At 43.9% G+C, this 20,251-nt stretch overlaps 1 protein-coding gene across 4 annotated transcripts; it reads left to right on the forward strand.

Annotated features, from left to right (window-relative positions):
• The first annotated feature begins 1,549 nt into the window (after positions 1-1,549).
• On the forward strand, positions 1,550-19,749 carry LOC121619874 (ATPase family AAA domain-containing protein 2-like). 4 transcript variants are annotated; one of them, XM_041955806.1, is made up of 28 exons: positions 1,550-1,850; positions 3,636-3,703; positions 4,034-4,083; positions 4,456-4,549; positions 4,891-4,963; positions 6,612-6,690; positions 6,791-6,916; positions 7,234-7,300; positions 8,543-8,629; positions 8,968-9,076; positions 9,255-9,370; positions 9,918-10,092; positions 10,466-10,554; positions 10,665-10,824; positions 11,155-11,245; positions 12,799-13,113; positions 13,210-13,327; positions 13,440-13,626; positions 14,030-14,215; positions 14,366-14,501; positions 14,621-14,817; positions 14,986-15,145; positions 15,971-16,090; positions 16,231-16,317; positions 17,159-17,578; positions 18,569-18,702; positions 19,051-19,179; positions 19,337-19,749. In XM_041955806.1, the coding sequence occupies exons 1-28, from the start codon at positions 1,689-1,691 to the stop codon at positions 19,367-19,369; spliced, it is 3,768 nt and encodes a 1,255-aa protein (XP_041811740.1). In that variant the 5' UTR covers positions 1,550-1,688; the 3' UTR covers positions 19,370-19,749. The 4 variants fall into 4 exon arrangements, 2 of the variants coding, with proteins under 2 accessions (XP_041811740.1, XP_041811741.1); XM_041955807.1 differs by having other exon boundaries at positions 4,034-4,062; XR_006007541.1 differs by lacking the exons at positions 19,051-19,179; positions 19,337-19,749 and having other exon boundaries at positions 17,159-17,755; positions 18,569-18,703.
• Positions 19,750-20,251: the final 502 nt, after the last annotated feature.

The raw sequence follows: 20,251 nt of genomic DNA on the forward strand, positions 1-20,251 counted from the left end.
TCCTGCGTCTGTCCAGAAGCTGGACGTATGTGGAGCCTGGACAGTGACTACAACTTTGGTATTGAAAATCATTTTGTGTTTAAAATAAGAACTAAACAGAGAAAGAAAACACTTGTTTTGGAAAAAGTTGAATCGCCACTGAAAAATAGAACACAGGCAATAAAAATATCCCATTTTAGATTTCTGTATCCTGATGTGTCTTGACAATCTTAAGATTTGTTTCTTCATGTCTTGTTTGTCACTTGGCGAGGAGAGGAGGGCTTTGAGGGAGCAGGCAAGAAGAGCGTGATTTACATGTCTTCATTCTAATGAGACAACATCACTTCCCTGGACCTGAAGCCTCCACCACCCTGACACCACCACACAGCTAACACACAGCCATGGCTTCCAGGAGTTCACCTGAAACTCCCAAACCACAAGCATGTGAAGTCTGTTTGTCTCTGTTTTTCCCCACGAGCGCTGTGTGTACAGTTATTAGAGAAGTTTTACTTTTGAGCATTTATTTTATTATTGAACAACTACAGAGCTCTCTGTCAATCCACAATGGAAATAAACCTCAAACCTAATATTTAAGAAAGTAAAAGTGAGGTTTTGGCTTTCTTGGGAGAATCCAAGAAAGAATGTGTGCAGAATTATTATGAAACTAAAATTTTCCCATCTCACTTGTTTATTTTCTTCTGTTAAAGTGAGAACAATAAATAACTCACAACTTACAAACATTAAAAACAACCATCATAAGCCTCCATTCATGGAGTCTGTCAGTTTTCTTGATCTGTTTAGGTCGCGTGAGGAAGGGGGGGGCATGTCATTATTCTTTCATCTTTCTTCTTTAAGGCCATGAAGTGGAGGACTTCCATGCATGCGATGGAGCTTTGTCCTGCATAAAATTCGTGGTCTTCTTGAAAGATGCAGACTTTTTCTTGTACCACTGCTTGAAGAAAGTGTCTTCTCAAAACTGGCAGTAGATTTGGGAATTAATTTTGAGTCCACCTTCAACCCGAAAGGGTCCAACTAGCTCATCTGTAATAACACCAGCCCATACCAGTACCCCTCCTCCACCTTGCTGGTGTCCGAGTCGAAGTGGAGGTCTGTGGCCGTTAATGATCCAGCCACGGGTCCATCCATCTGGCCCGTCAAGAGTCCCTCTCATCTGTCTGTCAAGATTTTCATTCATCCAGGTCATGGTTGGTATTGCTTTTATACTTGTGAAAAGGAAGCTTCATGTGCAGTCAACAGTCTGCAGGTTTAAAATTCATGTTCCGGGGTGGAAGTCAGTTTAAGAAAGTCAGCTGGAACTCATTAAACCTGAAGCACAGCGGTGTGTGTAGCAGTCAGTTTCAGTGAGTATGAATAATTCAATCTGAGTAAAGTTTTGTTTTGTTTTGTTTAGCTGTTTTACCAGACACGCACGTTACGGCATGACGTCACCAGGCGGCGGCAGAACACAACGTTTTTGAACCTGCGCAGCGGTTTGATGGCCCGACGGTGTCCGTCTTTAAGAAGTGTGTGTCGGCTGAGTTTGTGTTTCAGCTCCGCCACAACACACGGAGCAGCAGGCCGGTCACCCGAGCGAGACAGCCGGTAGACACCGGAACGCGCTTCTGTCCGCATTTGGCGTCTTTTACGTTTTGTGCGAGCTCGACGGTAAGCTAACAGTTTGGGTGCTAGCTTGTGTGCGGGCCATTACCATGGTGACGCTGCGCGGGAGAGGCGCACGCGACGCGCATCAGAGCAGCGGACAGCAGCGGCAGAGGAGGCCGACAAGGAGCTCCGAGCCCCCGCCGCGGACTCCACCAGGGACCCGGAGCAGGAGCACAGTGACCCGGCCGGAGGAATCTGGACTCTCCAGAGTGAGTCAGTCTTTGGGTTTGGAGTAATCGCTCCTGTTGACCGTTCACCGCATCGTCGGACCCGTAATATGTTTCAGTATTAACGATTATTGAATGAAGCTGCTCTGACTGACGAGGCTGTTCAAGTTTAAAATACTGAAGTTAAAGTTAATTCATTTGATTACTTTAAAATAAAATGTAGTTTTATCATCTTTGTTGACTTATTGGGATTAGTTTTGATTTAATACAAAATCAACCAAATGATTCTTATTCTTATTATTGTTATTATTATTATTAGCTGTAGTAGTAGTGTTATTATTTTTAACATGTATTTGCATAAATTAGAATTCGTTAAAAATTATGAACACACTTACCAGAGATTTGTTGAATTATGAATAATCCTATTATCATTCATTTTATGATCTAATTGTATTTTAAATGTGTCTGTACAGCATCTTGCTCAACATTTTTTAAATTGTGCTGTGTGCATATTGACACCACGGTGGAGAATTGACAGGAATAGCAGCATAATGTTAATAATAGTGGTTGTGTGCTAAAGGGAGTGTCCTAACAGTACGAACTACTAAACTAACAATAGCACTGCTAATAATATTACAATAACCAGTGTTTACACAGCATGTCACATGAGGTTAAAACAGGAAAACTAAACAGTAAAGCAACAGGTACATTATTGGGAAATAAAGGTTGAGAGGTTAGTAAAGACACATCACACATCATATCAATTTTTATGTCAGCTGATAATTGGCAAGAAATTAAAGTACAGAAAAGCCAATGACATGTTTTGAAAGTACATTCATTAGTCACAATTAAAAAAAAAAAATTTTAGAGAACTTAATAAATATCTGCCAATATATCTTTATTGGATTTCTTTTTAAATTCTCAAAAATCAATATCGGTATTGGCTGATACAGTTTGCTTTTTCATTATATTTGAATTAGAAATATGAACACATTCATCTACCAACATGCACAGTTGAAGCCACAGTCCAGTAGTCAATAGAAAAATAAGATTGATAGTGTAAACATTGTTTTAGTCTTTACTGTCTGTCAGGACCAGTGTTTTCCAACCTTCCTGAAGGGACCCCTTTTCTCTTCTTAAGTAAAAGTCGACCCCCAACTAAGCCGTGTGTTTTATGGATATTTCATATTATATTCAATGAATAACAACAGAACAGAACAACTGATAAGCTGTGCAGTTAACCCAAATAGTGTGCACAATGATTGCAAGACGTTTGTGTAAAATGAACAATGTGGATGAATTTTGAGCTGATTATTTCCTGTTAATATTGCATCGGAGAGCAGTTTTGCTGATAGTTATGGAAGTTTTTCTATGTGTGTATGTATTTTCTTTTATTTTTAACAATCATACATACTTAATATGCTCCCTTTTGACAAATTCTGTGATTTCTTCTCCCTGATACTCGGCCATTGTCCTATCAGCTCTTTGGTTGTTTTAGCTGCAAGATTTTCTAATGCAGAATGAGGCTGTTTAGCAGAGAGTGACCGCTCTGTGAATATAGCTTGTGTTCATTCAGTGTGCCTTTATCCTGTGAAGTTTCTAAGTTTATATCTTAACTAATAATCAAAAACAACTATTTAGTTTTCTTCACAGAAATGAATGAAATGCTGAGATAATGCTATATTTTTTAATAAAAGTTGTTTTTTTTTTTTAATCAAGAGGGTCTCGGGGTCACAACCTCCTGGTTGGTCACCAGTGTCGTGCTTCGACAGCGTTAATTAGAATCGTTGGTCGTTACATCTGACTAACTTCTCACATATTTTTCAGGGATTTAATGCCAAAGATGAAGAACAGAATCACGTCCATTCAGAGACGCCAGCGAGAGCCATCATCAGGTCGGACCAAAATGACCAATAAATGTTTGCTAACCGCCCTCACTGCTGGAGTGATGAGTCAATTAATTGATAAGTCAGTTAGCAGAAAAGCATGAAAGTTGATTAATTATCAGTTTGAAAATGCTTTGTTTGAATGTACAAATGTATTACACCATCTAATATCCTGTTAGTGCCATTGAGAACAGTGCTTTTTTTTAAACTGATATATGATAATGTATTCGACTGCAGTGGCATTACGACCAACTTTCCAGCTTTGCTTTTGCTTTTAACATAAATCACTCTGCTGCAACCGCTCAAATTCTGAACCTGAGCCTTGTTTTGTCTTTATAGGAAATCTCCAAGGCTTCAAAACTCTGCATGTAAGAACAGTCACATTATCAGTAAGCATTATGGTTTGGAAAGTACAGTCCTGACATTTATCAAGCTCTTCACATAAGTCATAAAATATCAGTCATTTGACAAGAATTCAGAAGATATGTGAGACGTGTGTCTATATTTGTGTTGTCACTTTTCATCAGCTGGTTGCTGACATTGTGGTTTTATTTGTTTGAGTATCTCATGATGGTGTAACTGCTGATTCGGAGGCTTTAGCAGCCTGATAGGTGAACATTAACTGATTTATTGGCACAATGAAATGATCAAATGAAATCTGCACTTGCATTTGGTGTAACATGTTGGCTGTTGGTGACTTCAGCAGCTTTCAAAAAACAACATGTACAACAACATGTATGAGCGTGTATTTGTGTTCCCAGGTGGCAGGAGGAGTGGGCTGAGGAGAAGCACCAGGCCGACCAAGCCCACCAGCAGATATCAGGCCTCCAACGTGTTCGACGGCGTCAGCGCCAAGTAAGACAGCAGCTCAGAGCATCAAAAGTCACGTTGTTATTGGAGCTGAAATCTTTAATCAATGAGTCCGTCAGTCAGTCTACTCCACAATCATTGGAAACTTCTGTAATCGAATGTTTTAGTAAGTTAATGTTTGAAAAACTGCAGACCTTTTCTCCGTCCAGCTTCTCATTTATGAGAATTTGCTTCTTTTTATTTGTGTTATTCGAAAGGAAACTGAATATTTTTAGGTTTTGGCTTGTTGATTAGGAGAAAAAAAAGCCATTTTATGACACCACCATGGACTTTTAGGCAAATTAATCCCGATATGGATGTGATAAACAAGTTGATTTTCTCTGCAGCACGGCCAGGTCGGCCCTGAAGAAGATGGACAACATGAAGAAGAGGAGGCGGCTTCGTAGCAGCAAAGAAGAAGTAAGCAATGTACCGACATGTAGCATTTCTATCCTGACAGTAAACGCCTCGTCTGGTCCTCGCGGCGTCCATGAGTGACCAAGTTTTCTTGTATCTGACGGTCTGTTCACCGCAGTGTACAGGCCTGTTTGTGGCTGGGAGAGATGCTGCATTCACTGCACACTGTATAGATGCATGTGATCAAATGTGTCTCCAGACTAATCTGGAGCTGGTTTGGATCAGTGCACGTCACTTTTTTTTTTACACTCTGGATTGAATCTATTTTTGCACAATGCAGCTACAGTCCGAACACTGAAGGTGCATGTTAAAGATCATTAATTTACAAAAACAGACCTCGTCTGTCTGATGTCTCTGCTTCCACTTAAATACAACAAAGGTCAATTTTATCTAGTTTGTGGTGCTCACAGGATTGAAAAATCAGGTGATCATGTCCCACTTGCACGCACCATCAACTATTTTTTTATAGGGACTATTTCTTTGGTAGAAAGTAGTTCAAGTGAAAACTTTTGACACTGAAGTGTGTGAATTATCCAGGTTACCTGTTAGCATCAGGTGACATTTGGCAGTTCTTGTGTTGTGTTCAGCACAAGTTACGTTTTATCCTACTGTTTGCTTGACTTAAACTATTTTGGGGAATTTTAAGTGTCACGCTGTCCAATTAAAAGAGATTCGGGACATGTAAAGAAAAAGTGCGTCACTCAGAAGTACCTTCGTTATTTCTACTGAATTGTCACCAACTGTAGCTTTACTTTTCTACAATTTTCTCATAATTTGAATAAACACACTGAATTGAAATGCATGTTTAAAGAGACTGCTACAGACGTTGGTGAACGCACCGTTCTGATTTCACACTGTGTTTCTCAAAACGAGAGCAGGAGTGATCCAGTCCAGACGCTGTGTTTACATTTGTCAGCCGGTTCACGAACACAGAAACCACGTTCACACAGTCTCAGTGGGTGCAGCCTCTCTTATCAGGCCTCGGTGAGGGCGGTGCACCAGCTGCACCCTGCCTCCCTCCCTCTGCTCATGGGTTTTGGGGAGTGGGCGACATCTCTATCAGCTGCCACCATATTGGAATGGATCTGAGAGCCCCAGAAGCACCAACCCTTGTTTTTTGTCTTTGCGTGTTTTTGCCACATGAAGTGTAAGCGATGACATCGTTTAGGTCTGCTGCTCTCAAACTGATTTTGTGTCCAGTCAAAATGCTTAACTACACTTAACTACACGTAGGCTTTCTGTTGTAGACGTGCTGCTTTACCTCATGACTAGACGAGTAAGTAGGTGTGATGCCCCTTTCAGCTTGAGTTTGTCTTTCAGGCTGTGAAATGAAAAATAGCTCCAGTCCATAACCTGAACGTGGGCAGACAGGAAAAACCTGCTGGTGTTTCATCATCTCTCTTGTTTCCACTCTCGCTCTTCTCCTTGTGATTTATAGCTGATTGATAACTGATTCACCACTTCACATTTAAAGTAAAAACGTTTAAAATCATACATCAGAAATGTATTGACAGCACTAAATGCTGTGGAGGGTGTAGATAAACATACGCTGCCTCTACACCTGGTGTCACCAGCCGCCTCTTTTCACCTACTCTCATGATTATTATTTACTTTGAATTTCAACAGTGCTTTTATTTTGGTGATATTGCAGAACATGCACTCTAAAGCACTGAGGAGGAGATCTACTGTGCCGCCACAGAGAGAGCTGAGTGACAGTGAGGCTGACAGCGGTTTGTATGAACGTTCAGGAGAATGTGAATCATTCAAGGTGATTTCAACGTGGTCTTCTGGAAACACCCCCCTTTGTGTTTTCTTACTGTGATATAACAGGTGGAGTCAATGGCGAGGACAGCAGCCAGGAAGTGACCGCAGATGATGACAGCAACCGCAGCGCGAACCAGAACGCTGTCGGCAAACTGAGCCGAGCTCCGTCGCTGTACCAGGGACGCAGCCGCGGTCAGCACTGCCCCACTGAACTAAAACCAACGACACGGTTACAGTAATCATCCAGAACACTGCTCATAGAGTTCAGTGTTGCTTTTGTTCCACCTTATCACCAGTGGAAGTAGCACAAAGGTCACACAGCTTTGATAAAAGCAGCTCCAATCAAACATCAGTGGTGGAATTTAAAATCACTTTTATAGTTGATGTTGAACATTTCAGCACAACCTTTGTTAAGTTCTAACATTTCTGTTATATTTAATGTACACAAGTCGAAGTCCAGGCCCGTCTAAATTTATCGTTCTGTCGCTGTTTTCTCTGGTGTTGGTTAGAGTTCCCGAGAGGAACCTTCAGGATCAGTGCCTCAGGACCAAACACGACCCACAGAGGAACCTTCAGGTCAGACCGCCGGATAAACTTACAACCTTTTTCTTTAAACAAAAAAACAGACATGTTTACACGAAATGGTAAAATTATAATAAAAGTGACATTGTTTGTTACCGACGCTCGGGTGTGAAATTGTCCTGATCAGAATTTGGAAAGCCTCTAACTGCTCCATAACCAGTTCAGCGCTGAGGAAACTTTGAGACTGTGTCTGCGATATTTGGTTTATTTGTTGATTTTTTGTGGTCTAACTGAACTTAAAGGATAACTTTGGTTTTTTACAACCTGGACCTTATTTGTAGCATTAAATACGACCATTTACTCACCCAGACAACTTTGGTGGCATTTGGAGTCGTTTTGAAGAAATTAGCCCCAGAGGAGCGGCGCGTATATCCTTATAATGCGAGTACTCGGGGCATCCATGCGCAGCCTCTATATAACGCATAATCTGCAGAAACTCGTTCATATTCCAATATTTAGTTATGATATGCTGGTGCTATTCCCCTCTGAGCCGGCGGTCGGCTAGTTTAGCTGTAGTTTGGCACAGCTATGGTTCGTTATTGCGTATTCGTAGCCGACCGCCGCAGAGTCAGCCGTGTTGTGGCTGGCTGCTTGCAGCGCGTGGAGTTCGGTAATGACATCATCCACGTCAGAGGTAGTTGTCTAGGGACGCCGGATGTTGATAACATGTCACCACGGGCTCAGAGGGGAATAGCACCAGCATATCATAACTAAATATTGGAATATGAACGAGTTTCTGCAGATTATGTGTTATATAGAGGCTGCGCATGGATGCCCCGAGTACTCGCATTATACGGATATACGCGCCGCTCCTCTGGGGCTAACTTCTTCAAAACGACTCCAAATGCCACCAAAGTTGTCTGGGTGAGTAAATGGTCGTATTTAATGCTACAAATAAGGTCCAGGTTGTAAAAAACGAAAGTTATCCTTTAAGGAAAAATGGCAGAATTGTATGACACAGTTTTGACCTCATGCCTGAAAGATGCTCCTGGTTGATTTGCTGTATTTGTCACTAATCCAGCATTACAACCCCAGCTGAAAGAGAAATGTTAATGTCTGAAATGAATGACAGGTTGATCTGGTGTCTCTCGTCTTAGTTACATGTAAATGTTGTCTAAAAAACACCTGTTGCTCAGGTTTGATGCAAAGAGACCAACGTTTTAATTCCAACTAAACTCCAACCACAACTTTCAAGCTTACCTCTGTGTCCTCATTTCTTTTCATTTCGTTGTCCAGACCAGCTAAGAGTGCCTGGTCCAATCAGTCTGATGAAGACGACTCTGATGATGATGAAGTGCAAAACAATGTAAACATTTTTGAAAGGTCAGTCGGGAGATGATGAAGCTATACACAAACCATTATCAGCAGATGCAGAGATGAAGTTAGCATACTAACTAGCTAGCCTCGGCCCGACGGTCTCGTTCTACCACTTTGTACCTGACCAGGTGATAGTGTAGCCTACTGTGGTCTCAGCTGGGAGATGTGAGTGTGCCAGGTGTAACCAGCACTCTTAGCTATTTTAGTCTTTAGTCTATTTTTTTAGTCTATTTCAGTCTTTAGCGCAGCTGTCAGATGCATAATTCATCACATTGTCACTGTTGGTATTATCGGTCATCGTTCCTAGTTTTGTTGACTGTGTTTGTGTCGGTTCTTCCTGTCAGGTGTCGTCCGTTCGGCCTGCGTACAGACGATCTTCTGGGGACTCGCAGAGACAAGATGAACGCAGGAGCAGGTCTGGCAGACATTGATCCCATGGCCATCGATCAGTCGGTGAGTTTAGACGTGTTGTGCATTCAGACAATGAAACGGAGCAGCCTGCAGCAACCTTAGTTCTCTCTTTATTTCACCACCTTCTCTCACCGCCCCACCCACTCCCCTTCTTTTTTTGGCACCTCATTATCTCCCACCTCCATCCCTCCCTCTTTCCTTCCTTTCCTTTCCTCCTCAGGTGAGGTTTGATAGCATTGGAGGACTTTCGGGTCACATCTCAGCTCTGAAGGAGATGGTTGTCTTCCCACTTCTCTACCCCGAGGTCTTTGACAACTTCAAGATCCAGCCTCCCAGGTGACACACACACATGATTCAGACATTTACAGAGGTTACGTACGTTCTTTGACACTCGTGGATAAAGGAAACACACAGTTCTCACAGGAAATGTCAGGAGTCAACAATAAAACAACAGCAAGTGATTGATGTCTTGGGTCAACAGTGCTGATAATTACTGATTTTCTAAATGATTTATTGTTCTGTAACTGTATATATTGTGCTCATTAGATTGTGTGTGACTGGCCAAACCACACCTGGTTGTAAAATAACTGTTTTACACAACCCTGTGTGATGTTGTTGTTGTTCTCCTTTTGACATTAAAAAACGGTTTTCTAATTAAATGTAGGTGTAAAAAAAAAAGTTCCAGCCTCAGACGTTCATTTTGATATCAGTGAGTCAGTGTGATAATTTGTAGACACACACCTGTGGTTGATACAGAATCACTTCATGGTGATTGTCAGACTCGGTGTTACAAAACATTTTTATCGCAGTGATTCAGAGACAGACAGATCAGTGGAACTTCTTTTAAAGAACGTTTCTTGCCTGTCTCTCTCTCTCTCTCCAGAGGTTGTCTGTTTTATGGACCCCCTGGGACGGGGAAAACGCTGGTTGCCCGAGCGCTGGCCAATGAGTGTAGCCATGGCAACAGGAAGGTCGCCTTCTTCATGAGGAAGGGAGCTGACTGCCTCAGCAAGTGGGTGGGCGAGTCGGAGCGCCAGCTGAGGCTGCTGTTCGAGCAGGTAAGGTCGTGCAAACACACCTGAAGTCTCTGTGCTGCCCCCTGCTGGCTGACTGCAGCCCCATCCTGTGTGCTGTGCAGACATCAGTGTGTTTGAGTGTGTTGTCATGGTAGCTGTGGTACATCTATGCAGCCTGAGGTGTGTCTCTAGGCTTTAAGTACTCTTTATTTAAAAACTTTAGCTTTCCCAAAGCGACTGTTTTTAACTTGGTAATAAAAAAATGTCAATAATTCCTTATTAGTTCCTTTAAATATCGATACAGTGAACTTCCTCCTCCTCCGGTCTAATTTATTCATTTTATCATCTGAGTTTTTTGTGACTATGTCACTTACAGCGCAGTGGTTGAGTGTGTGTTGGTGTGTGTCGTCCTCAGGCATATCAGAGGCGTCCCGCCATCATCTTCTTTGATGAGATTGACGGTCTGGCTCCGGTCCGATCCAGTAGGCAGGACCAGATACACAGGTCACAACAAGCTGACTCGATAAACACAACAGAACTGCAGTAAATATGCGCACATTTACATGCAAAAATACCTCTTTTCAAACTGTGTCAGCTTTCGTCTCGTCCTGCAGCTCTATCGTGTCGACGCTCCTGGCTCTGATGGACGGGCTCGACAGTCGAGGTGAGGTTGTGGTGATCGGAGCGACAAACCGACTGGACTCCATCGACCCGGCGCTGCGACGGCCCGGACGCTTCGACAGGGAGTTCCTCTTCGGGCTGCCTGACAGAGAGGTGACATCTTTTTATCTGACAGTGCACTCTCTGCTAAAATGTTTTCATTTGATGCTCAAATATCTTCTGCGAGCTCATCAGACCATAATAATTACTTGAATCATTTTTTTAGCTGAATTTTGGCTTTAAAATCCTGACTGCTCACTTCACTCCAGGTTTGTTTGGCAGTGATTGCTGTTAGGGTGTTTGAGTCCGCGCTTCTTCTCCCACACGTTTGAAACTCTCGAACTCCTAATTCTGTTACTGTGCTTTTTTCGGATTAGCTTTTTTTGTCATTTTGTCTTCAGACTAAAATTCAGTTTTAAAAGTTTGATTTGTTTTGTGTTTAAGTCTCGTAAAGAGATTTTGAAAATCCACACCAGGCAGTGGAAACCTCCTCCGTCTGAAGACTTCCTGGATGAACTGGCTGAGAAATGTGTCGGTAAGAAAGACTGCACAGGTGCTTCATCACACCAGGTGAAGACTTTTGCTCTAACCAGTATCTGTATTGTAAACATGCTGTTCAGCTGACAGAATGTTCAGCATGATTATTTGGAAAGGGATATGTTGTGTATGAGAAATCAGGCAGATTGTAAGTCTGATATTCACTTTCTACCTAGACCCAACTCACAAATCTGAGAAGATTTACATACATTTAGAACGCAATTGTGTCAGAGCAAAAGGTGGATTGATTACTGGCTACCTGGATAAAATAGATTAAGCACAAGTGTTACATGTTAAACAACGGCCGGGCTTCATATATAGAATCATGGACATAAGTCATCACTAGAAAGCTTGCAGTTACCTTTGGATTCGTTGGATCACGAGACGCAACAATCCATCCTGCCACGCTTCAACCAATCAGCATCCTTTGACAAACTGCTGGCAGCTACAGGCAGCTGTAAGAGAAGCGAGAGAAGCGACTGTTTGTTCAAAAACAGCAATCGTGGCTCCTAAAGAGGTTTGCGTCGATGCTGCTTTTGGGTTACATCAAAACTGGAGAGAAGGGCGCTGAATCCCTTCCTGCGTGAAAACATTCTTATTCCGACTGCTTCAACAAGAGATTTGCTCTATTCCTACATACGATCTGTTTGGTTGAAGTCAGCCCTTGATAGTGTCGAGGACGTGTCTCGAAAAATCTCTCTGGTCCTCTGGGTTCTTTTAATGAAGCAATAGGAGAAGATGTTGAGTCCAAAAAAATCTGTTTTATTCTGACATCAATAGAATCGGCAAGGTAACAGAGCTCTGGGTCTCGACTGAACCTTTCCCTGATCCACAACAGAGTGGGGTCAGTTCATGAAGTCTGACACACTATCTCTCCCTGACCCAGTATTTCATAGACAGAACATGAGGAAATGCTGAAACAGTCGTCGGCTCCTCCTCGTTGACGTCGGGCGCTCTCTCTCTCCTCTGCTCATCTTCAAGAATCCAACGTCACCGCAGCAACCTGTTTGCAAGGACAAATCTAGAGAGACAACCTCATCCCTGACACCAACCTGTTCTATCTTAAGTCGAGGGCCCCAAGATGTCCCCATGCCAGGCCTCTATCTCAAAACCTCCTGTTCTAGGTCACACTGGCCTCAGATATATTTTGCACACAAAGAATCACTCCTCGTCTAAATAAAGGAAAAACTTAACCAGGAGAAGAATAATTTCTGTTAATTATTCAGTCACAGAATCCATCAGCAGAAAATATGAATCAGATCAACACATCAGGATCATCATTAATCATCATTTATCATTAATATAAGCATGTGCATGTAATCGAACTATTAGCAGAATATATGTGTGTAATCAAACTTATCAAAGTACAGGAATATGACCCAAATATCCATCAATTGACAGATGGCTCATCCAATCACCTGCCGAGTATTTTTATTTTTTAATTTTAATTTTTTAAAGTGCCTGCCCTTTTCTAAACAGTTACCATGAATGACTTTTCAGATGGTTCTGTGTGACCGATTCACTTCCTGAATCTCCCTCTCGGCCTCTCAGGTTACTGTGGTGCTGACATCAGGGCGGTGTGCACTGAGGCGGCGCTGTGCGCTCTGCGCCGCCGCTACCCACAGATTTACGGCACCTCCCAGAAGCTCCTGCTGGACGTCTCCTCCATTGCAGTCAGCAGCTGCGACTTTGTGGCGGCCATGAGGAAGATGTCGCCGGCCTCCCACCGCCTCGCTGCCTCGCCTGCCAAACCCCTGTCACCTGTGGTTCACCCGCTGCTGGGCGCGGCCTTGCGCGACATCTTGGGGGCTCTGCAGAGGCTGTTCCCCCATGCTGAGCAGGGGATGAAGAGGAAGAGGGAGCCAGGTGAGTCTGACCTGAAGGCTGGAGACACTCCGGCCAGAGTCATGATGAAATATCTTGTTGACACACCTCCTTCACCTCTTACTGTCTGCATGTCAGACCTGACCTCTGGTGTCCTTGACGACGGCCTGATGTGTGGAGGAGATGAGGTCTCGAGCACATCCAGCATCTCTACACCCGCCAACTCCAAGAGCAGAAACTTCCTGCACTTTGCCAGGTGATGTGATCCAAAATGAACATGGTTACATGGTTTGTCCTTTTAAATTTGCTTTCTCATAAATCCCTGATGCCATTATGACCTGTTTCACTGCTCGTCCTCCAACCTGCAGGAGTGCAGTCAAACATCCAACGTCCCACCGTCCCAGGATGCTCCTGGCGGGTGGTCCTGGTGCTGGTCAGACCTCTCACCTGGCTCCTGCAGTCCTGCACGCTTTGGAGCGTTTCACCGTGCACAGCCTGGACTCTGCCGTGCTGTTCGGAGTCAGCGGCACCTCCCCGGAGGAAGCCTGCGCCCAGGTGACACCTCAGAAAACACCACACGGCTGTAGATCACGTTGAGTTAAAGCTTCAATTAAATCCAAATGTGTTGAGCAGCTGTAATCAAACAGGAAGCTTGTTGGAGCTTGTTGCCTTGTAGGCAAAAAGTCAGTGGCGAGTAGGGGATTTCAGTTTGGACAAAAAATGACAGCACAGAGCTCAGCTGTACGTTAGGGACATCTGGTGGTGATGACAGGCAACTGCATTTTTTTTTTTATGCTTTGGGGACTGCTGTAATTTGTTTTTGTACTTAAACAGAATTTTTTAATCTTTGAATAACAGAAAACCAACAACACAAAACATGAAACTACTATAGAGGACGACAAAACATGAGAAATGAAAGCAGAGTCTTCATGGTGAGCATTGTTCTCTGCTCCCTCAGGTGTTCTGCGAGGCCAAGCGGACGTCTCCCAGCATCCTCTACATCCCCCACATCCAGCAGTGGTGGGAGACTGCGGGGCCCTCGTTGAGGGCCTCCTTCTTCAGCCTGCTGGGAAGCATCCCTTCCTTCTCCCCTATCCTCCTCCTCGCCACCTGCAGCATCCACCATCAACAGCTGGATTCAGAGGTGAGCAGCTGGTTTGATCCCTGAATGTGGTTGAAACCTTTTTCCTCTCACTTTTGTTCCAGCAGGTGGTCGTTTTTAGCTGTTTTTGTCTGCAGGAAGTCAAACTGTTGGAGGGAAAAAACATGATAAAAGTGAGTCTGTTTCTCTCAGATTCTGGCTCTGTTTCGGGAGGAGTACGGAGAGGTTTACACCGTCAGTGTTCCCACCCGGCAGGAGAGAACCGACTTCTTCCAGGACCTCATTCTGAACCAGGCAGCCGAGGCTCCACCCTCCAGTAAAAAATCATGTATGTGACTCCATGTTGTTCAGATGCTTTTACCTGTTTGTTCACCATAAATCCAAAGTGTTAGACGATTAAACCATAACATTAAAAAAAAAAAGGTTTTAATCTCCTCCACCTCTCAGTGAGTCAGGCCATGGAGATTCTTCCCCTGGCTCCTCTGCCTCCGCCTTGCCAGCTGTCAGAGCAGGAGCGCCTCCATCTGGAGGAGCAGGAGGAGGACGTGCTGCAGGAGCTCCACCTGTTCCTGCGTAATGTCACCGAGCATCTGGCTCTGGACCGCCGCTTCAAGGCCTTCACCAAACCAGTCGACAAAGCGGAGGTGAGAGGAATTTGACTTAATGTCAGTAGTAGTGTTCAGATGATGTCACTTTGTGCCTCCTGAAACCTCCCAAACCCTGGTTACAGTTTTGATCATTTGATGTGGAGGCACAAATGAAGCGTTATTCTGCAGCTGCAGTAATCAATGTGGAAGTTCTCCCCTCTCCAGGTCCCGGACTACCTGATGATGGTCAGGAGGCCCATGGACTTCTCCACGCTGCTGACCAACATTGATGAGCACAAGTACGTCACAGTCAGGGAGTTCATGTCAGACGCAGACCTCATCTGGCAGAACGCCCTCAAGTACAACCCGGGCGGTGACCCCACAGGTGAGAAACCACAGACACTGTGTCCTGAAGGTCTCTGTGTTTTCAAGCAGACTACATACAAGGACCAGGCATGTAGGATGGGTTCCAGCATATTATAGTATGGCATTCATTATTCAGAATGGCCAAGAAATATTTTTAATGCTTTAGATTTTTATTTGTCTTCCACTGGAGGCTTATCTTGCTTTTTATTTTCCGTTTCTTCGCTGTCTCCATGACCCAGACTGAGCAGGTGATTCCAGGTGAACGCTTGGATACTGCATCAGTGGACAGTCTGACATTTTCATTGAAAACATTGTGTCTGGTTCACTGTAAAGCCTTCAGGTGTAATTTGCAGAAAAAATCCTCAGAGAGTCCACCTTTGAGCCTCTCAGCCTGTGTTTGATGAGGAAGTAGCTTTAACAGGTGAAAAAGCAGATCGTTCACCTGGATTCACTGTAGAAATGTGGCAGTAAATAAAGAACTGGAGGGAACTTTCACCTCCTCATCAGGCGCTCAGCTTGAAGTGTCTCAGCTGGGATTTGGCTGCTTTTCTCTGATTTCTGTAGCAGATAATAAACCTGGAAATTAAATCAATTTGAGTTTTGGACTGTTGGACAAATCAAGACATTTGAAGACGGACCAGTTGATTAATCAATTAAATACATTTGATGGATTAAACTATATATAAAACTATGTATGAAGACAGTCACTAGTTGCATTACTCAAGTCAGTGGATTTCTCATTATAACACCTGGTTTTTGCAGAGCTGAAATCAGTTTTCATAAAACCTACCTCATGTCTTTAATAGTGTGTGTGTGTGTGTGTGTGTGTGTGTGTGTGTGTCAGACCGTCACTTTCGTCACTGTGCGTTGGCTCTGAAGGACACCCTGCGCGCCATCAGCGTCCAGCTTGACAAAGACTTTGAGAGAGACTCCGATGAGATCAGAGAGTCGCGCATCAAGAGAGGTGAAACTGGATCAGTCTCAACCAGATAACCTGAGAGCCACAGCAGTAAATCCTTCACATGTAATGTTGAGACCACGGTGAGCTGCTGCTCACACCATCGAACCTCTAAACTATAAACCAGACGTTTGTTTTGCCTTCAGCTTCTTCCTGCAGGACTGGGGCCAACTCAGAGGAGGCCGACGGCGTCTGCAGCTCAGCATTCACCAGAACCGGTCCCGGACCTCGACGTAAGTCCACCACGAAGCGTTAAACATACCTGCTTTTATTATTAACATCTACGGGTGAGGTCAACTTTACGAAGCCTCGGCATGCATCACTGGCGATGATCGGTAGTCTGAACGAGAGGCTGTGTCCTCTGTGGTTTTCTCTGTGGGGACCTGAGGTGCAGCATGATTTTACAATTTAAAACTACTTTTTCAATGCAAACACCTTGTTTTTGAGACTCAGTACCAGTTAAGTTTTAACAGACCAGACCAATACAAATATATAAATGAATAATATCAAAAGTAATCTGAAAAAAAATCATCCATTTGATCTCAACACAGTTTTATTCGTGGCAACATGTGGTTAAACTCTGCAGCACCTTGAACAATACATTAGTTACAGTTAGATTAAATTGTTGGTCAGGTCATCTCAGAATTATTGGCTGTAATTGCTAAGATTTAAAGCTTTGGATAAAAACAGTTATGTGTGGACACAGACTCTTTTCATTTCATTTGTCTGCTCTGCTGCAACAGAAAGTTCATTTCAAAATCTCGCCGTGTTCATCCAACAGAAGTGCAAGTGAGGGTGTGGAAAAGCGACATGGACAGGAAGTCTTTATTTAGCATCAGAGAGAAAGAGCAGACGAGGAGAGGAAAAGGCAGCTTGAGCAGCGCTGAAAGACAGGAGAGACAGTAACGAGAGGGAGAGTTCAGATGAGAAAGAAAAGTCAAGAGAGGAGGAGATCAAGTGGAGGGACGAAGAGGTTTGATTGCACTCATCATCCTCCGGCCTTCACTTTCTGCTCTCTGTAACGACCTTTCCTCTCCTCTCGCCGCCGCTGACTCCTCTCCTTTCTCTTTGCAGCTCGTAAGAAAAAACGTTACAAACGGCCGAGAAAATCCAAATGGAGCACCGGTGTCATTAAGAAAACCAAGAAAAAGAGGCCGCCATTCCCTCCTTCGTCTTCCTCGTCCTCCACGTCCAGCAGGGGCAACTCTGAATCAGGTCCAGAGGAAAACGGCTCTGCTGATCCAAGCTCATCCAGCATGTCAGAGAGCAGCGATGGAGAGCAGAACCACCTAAAAGCCACCATGAACGGGTGTCATCACGGCTTTAATGGTGTCGCAGATATCCAGAACGGAGTCCGTGTGAATGGGTACCACCATCCAGAGCCAGTTGAGAGCGTCCCCGCAGGGAGGCTGAAGGCCAGGGATCGAACCTGGACCTCAAAGACTCCCCAGGACCTGAAGACGGTGGTGAACGGGGTTTGTTTGAGTAAAATAGGTCTGTTTCTGTAAGAAAATGGCATTTGGCGGAAGCCTTTCGCTGTTCCTGACTGCGTCTTTGCTGTGGCCGCGCGACCGCCTCGCTCTACTAACTGGTCTTCACCGGACTGCGACTAAGCTACGCTGCTGCAGCTTCAAAGCACCAACGAGGAAAAGTGTGGAAAACGGAGTGAAAGTAAGACTGCTGCTGCCGAACAAGCTTCAACAGGCCAAAGCTTCAGACTCAGAGGCTGCAGATCTCTGGGCGTCGAGCCAGAGACAGTTTCATATTATCAAAGTTCAAATGCCTCATGAGACACACATGCCTTCACCTTCAAACACACTTTAAGTCCTTTTTGGTAATAATCAGTGACGTTAAGATGATGATTTGAAAGTCCAGCGTGCAGGATTTGGGCATCTAGGAGCAGAAATTGTCTGTAATATTCATAGTTCTGTTTTCAGTAGTGTGTAATCACCTAAAAATAAGAATGATTCAAATGAGCTCTTTGTTTCTTCAGAGGGAGCAGGTCCTCTTTCATAGGGTCCGCCATGTTTCTATAGTAGCCCAGAACAGACAAAACCAATCTCTGTTTGTTGCAGTGTGCAACCTGACCACTAGATGCCGCTACACCCTGCACACTGCACCTTTAAGTTCGCTTTAACCTGGTAGATTCAGTCAGTAAACAACAGAACCTGAAGTCATACAGTCATTTGATGAGCGCCAGTAGTACATTTACTCACAGTAAGCAGGTAGGATGGCCCAGAGGCTCTCAAACCTTTTCTGTCATGGTCCCCTTGGAAGCCAAAACCATTAATCTGCCCCCGAATAGATCACGTTTATGTGGAAAGCACTTAAGCCTCTGGGCCTGACATCCACTTCCTGTTTGTCACGACTTCGTGTTGTGCCAACGAAAAATGCTAATTCAGTTTTGTCGAGTCATTATAAACAAGATTCACTGTTACCGCACGACCATAAACCATTTCTGCCTCCCCGTCCTCGCCATGTCAGGAAAGAATAACGGCGATGAGACGAGAGCCGGGAAGGCGGCCTCGGAGCAGATCCAGCTCTACAGCCGAGGCAGATCTGTGGAGATCCTCGACGAGGAAACGCCGCCGCTGGTCGTCCATCGCAGCAAACTGAGGGTGAGTCCTCCAGGTTTTCTGTGTGTATGCACAGTCAGACGTTCCCTTCTGTCTACGATGTGTTCTTATTTTGATGAGGGGCAGCAGCAGCGGTGGTGGTGGTGGTACCAGTAACTGACTTTAGGGGATGATTTTCTAATAATATAATAATCCTGCCTGCCAAGCTCTGATTGACAGGTTGGGACGCAGCTGTTAATGAGCACAACAACAAACCTGTTCAAAGACCGAGCACTGAGGTCTGACACCAGCCACCATGGTGACCTGGTGGTAGTAGTAGCCTGGTGGTTTAAGTAGTATTTAGGGCTGTGATTACTGCAGTGAGTAGAGTATTGTTTGCGTGTTTTTCAGGATCTCCTCAGCAGAGCAGTGGCTAAAACTGATGGTGCTGAGGTGGAGTCGCTGGAGAAGCTCTACGCTCTGCTGGCTCAGTGCATCTACAGACACAGAAACAGCTACAACAAGACGGAGCTCGTTCAGGTGCGACCGTCACAGGGGGGGCTTGAATCCGTGCACACCAGATGATGTCAGACTGTCAGAGAAGCGATGGCACATTGCACGCAGACACAACGTGAATTCAGCCGCTGCATGTTTCCAGATTTGTGTTCAGTTTTAATCTTTTGCCTTTTTCTTCCAGGAAATGAAGAAAGAAATCAACGGCTTCATTTGACCTCCTGTACCAGGTCTATTTGAATAAAACCTCAGTGCATGCAAACAGGAAGTTGTTTCCTCCTCATTTTGTTTTTCATTTTCATTAGTTTACACTATCAGTCCCTCCATGTTTATTCTGTTAGCTGTTATTTACAATGTGACCAGTTTACACAGCAGTAATCCTTATGACTGTGCAGTATTATTTAACTTTAATTTGATGTAAGCTTGAATAAAAGTACTATTGCGGCTTTATTATAATGACTGTTTGTGTATTTTATGTTCTCCAACTGAAGTACCTTCCTATTTTCAGTCCAGGCTGCTGTTAACTGATCTGGAAACTAACTCAGACAGATGTTATAATTAAACTCATACACATTCACACCTGTGCTCGAGCATGCCGTGACACTAAAATCTGCTTAAACATTGTTCATCTGGAGTTTGTTTGACCAAGCTGCGAGCTGGTTTGTTGTTTCCCACACTGTGTCCTCTGCAGCAGGCGCTGTTTGGTCCGTTCCTCACAACATTAGATCTGCCAGGCTGAGAAAGTGCACATACATGCGGTTTCCCACCGAATGGTTTTAATGTTGAAAAGTTTTTCATCTGATATTTGTACTTTGTAATGTTTGTCTAATTCTCTCCAAAGTTAGATTATGTTTTAAAAATGTTTAGTTTTCATGTTCAATACTCAGTGCTGTAGTACTGCAATACATACTTAACCACGTTACACGGGAATATGTTGTCTTTTTTCTACTATATTCACAACTATAGTTACTAGTTACTTTGCAGTAACATTTTGCAAACAAAAACATGATGAATGTAAAAATCCCACTTGTCTAAAGTACCCGGCAGTATACTGTGTAACGGTTAAAGTATCAATAGAATATTATAATATCACTCTAAC

The sequence above is a fragment of the Chelmon rostratus genome, chromosome 16, assembly GCF_017976325.1.
Source record: "Chelmon rostratus isolate fCheRos1 chromosome 16, fCheRos1.pri, whole genome shotgun sequence".
In the NCBI taxonomy this organism is placed as follows: Eukaryota; Metazoa; Chordata; class Actinopteri; order Chaetodontiformes; family Chaetodontidae; genus Chelmon; species Chelmon rostratus.

Coding starts and splice junctions, on each gene's coding strand:
- LOC121619874 (XM_041955806.1), top strand. CDS start 1,689: ATGGTGACGCTGCGCGGGAGAGGCGCACGCGACGCGCATCAGAGCAGC. Junction 1,851..3,635: donor AGGAATCTGGACTCTCCAGA/GTGAGTCAGTCT, acceptor CATATTTTTCAG/GGATTTAATGCCAAAGATGA. Junction 17,579..18,568: donor GGTTTGTTTGAGTAAAATAG/GTCTGTTTCTGT, acceptor TCGCCATGTCAG/GAAAGAATAACGGCGATGAG.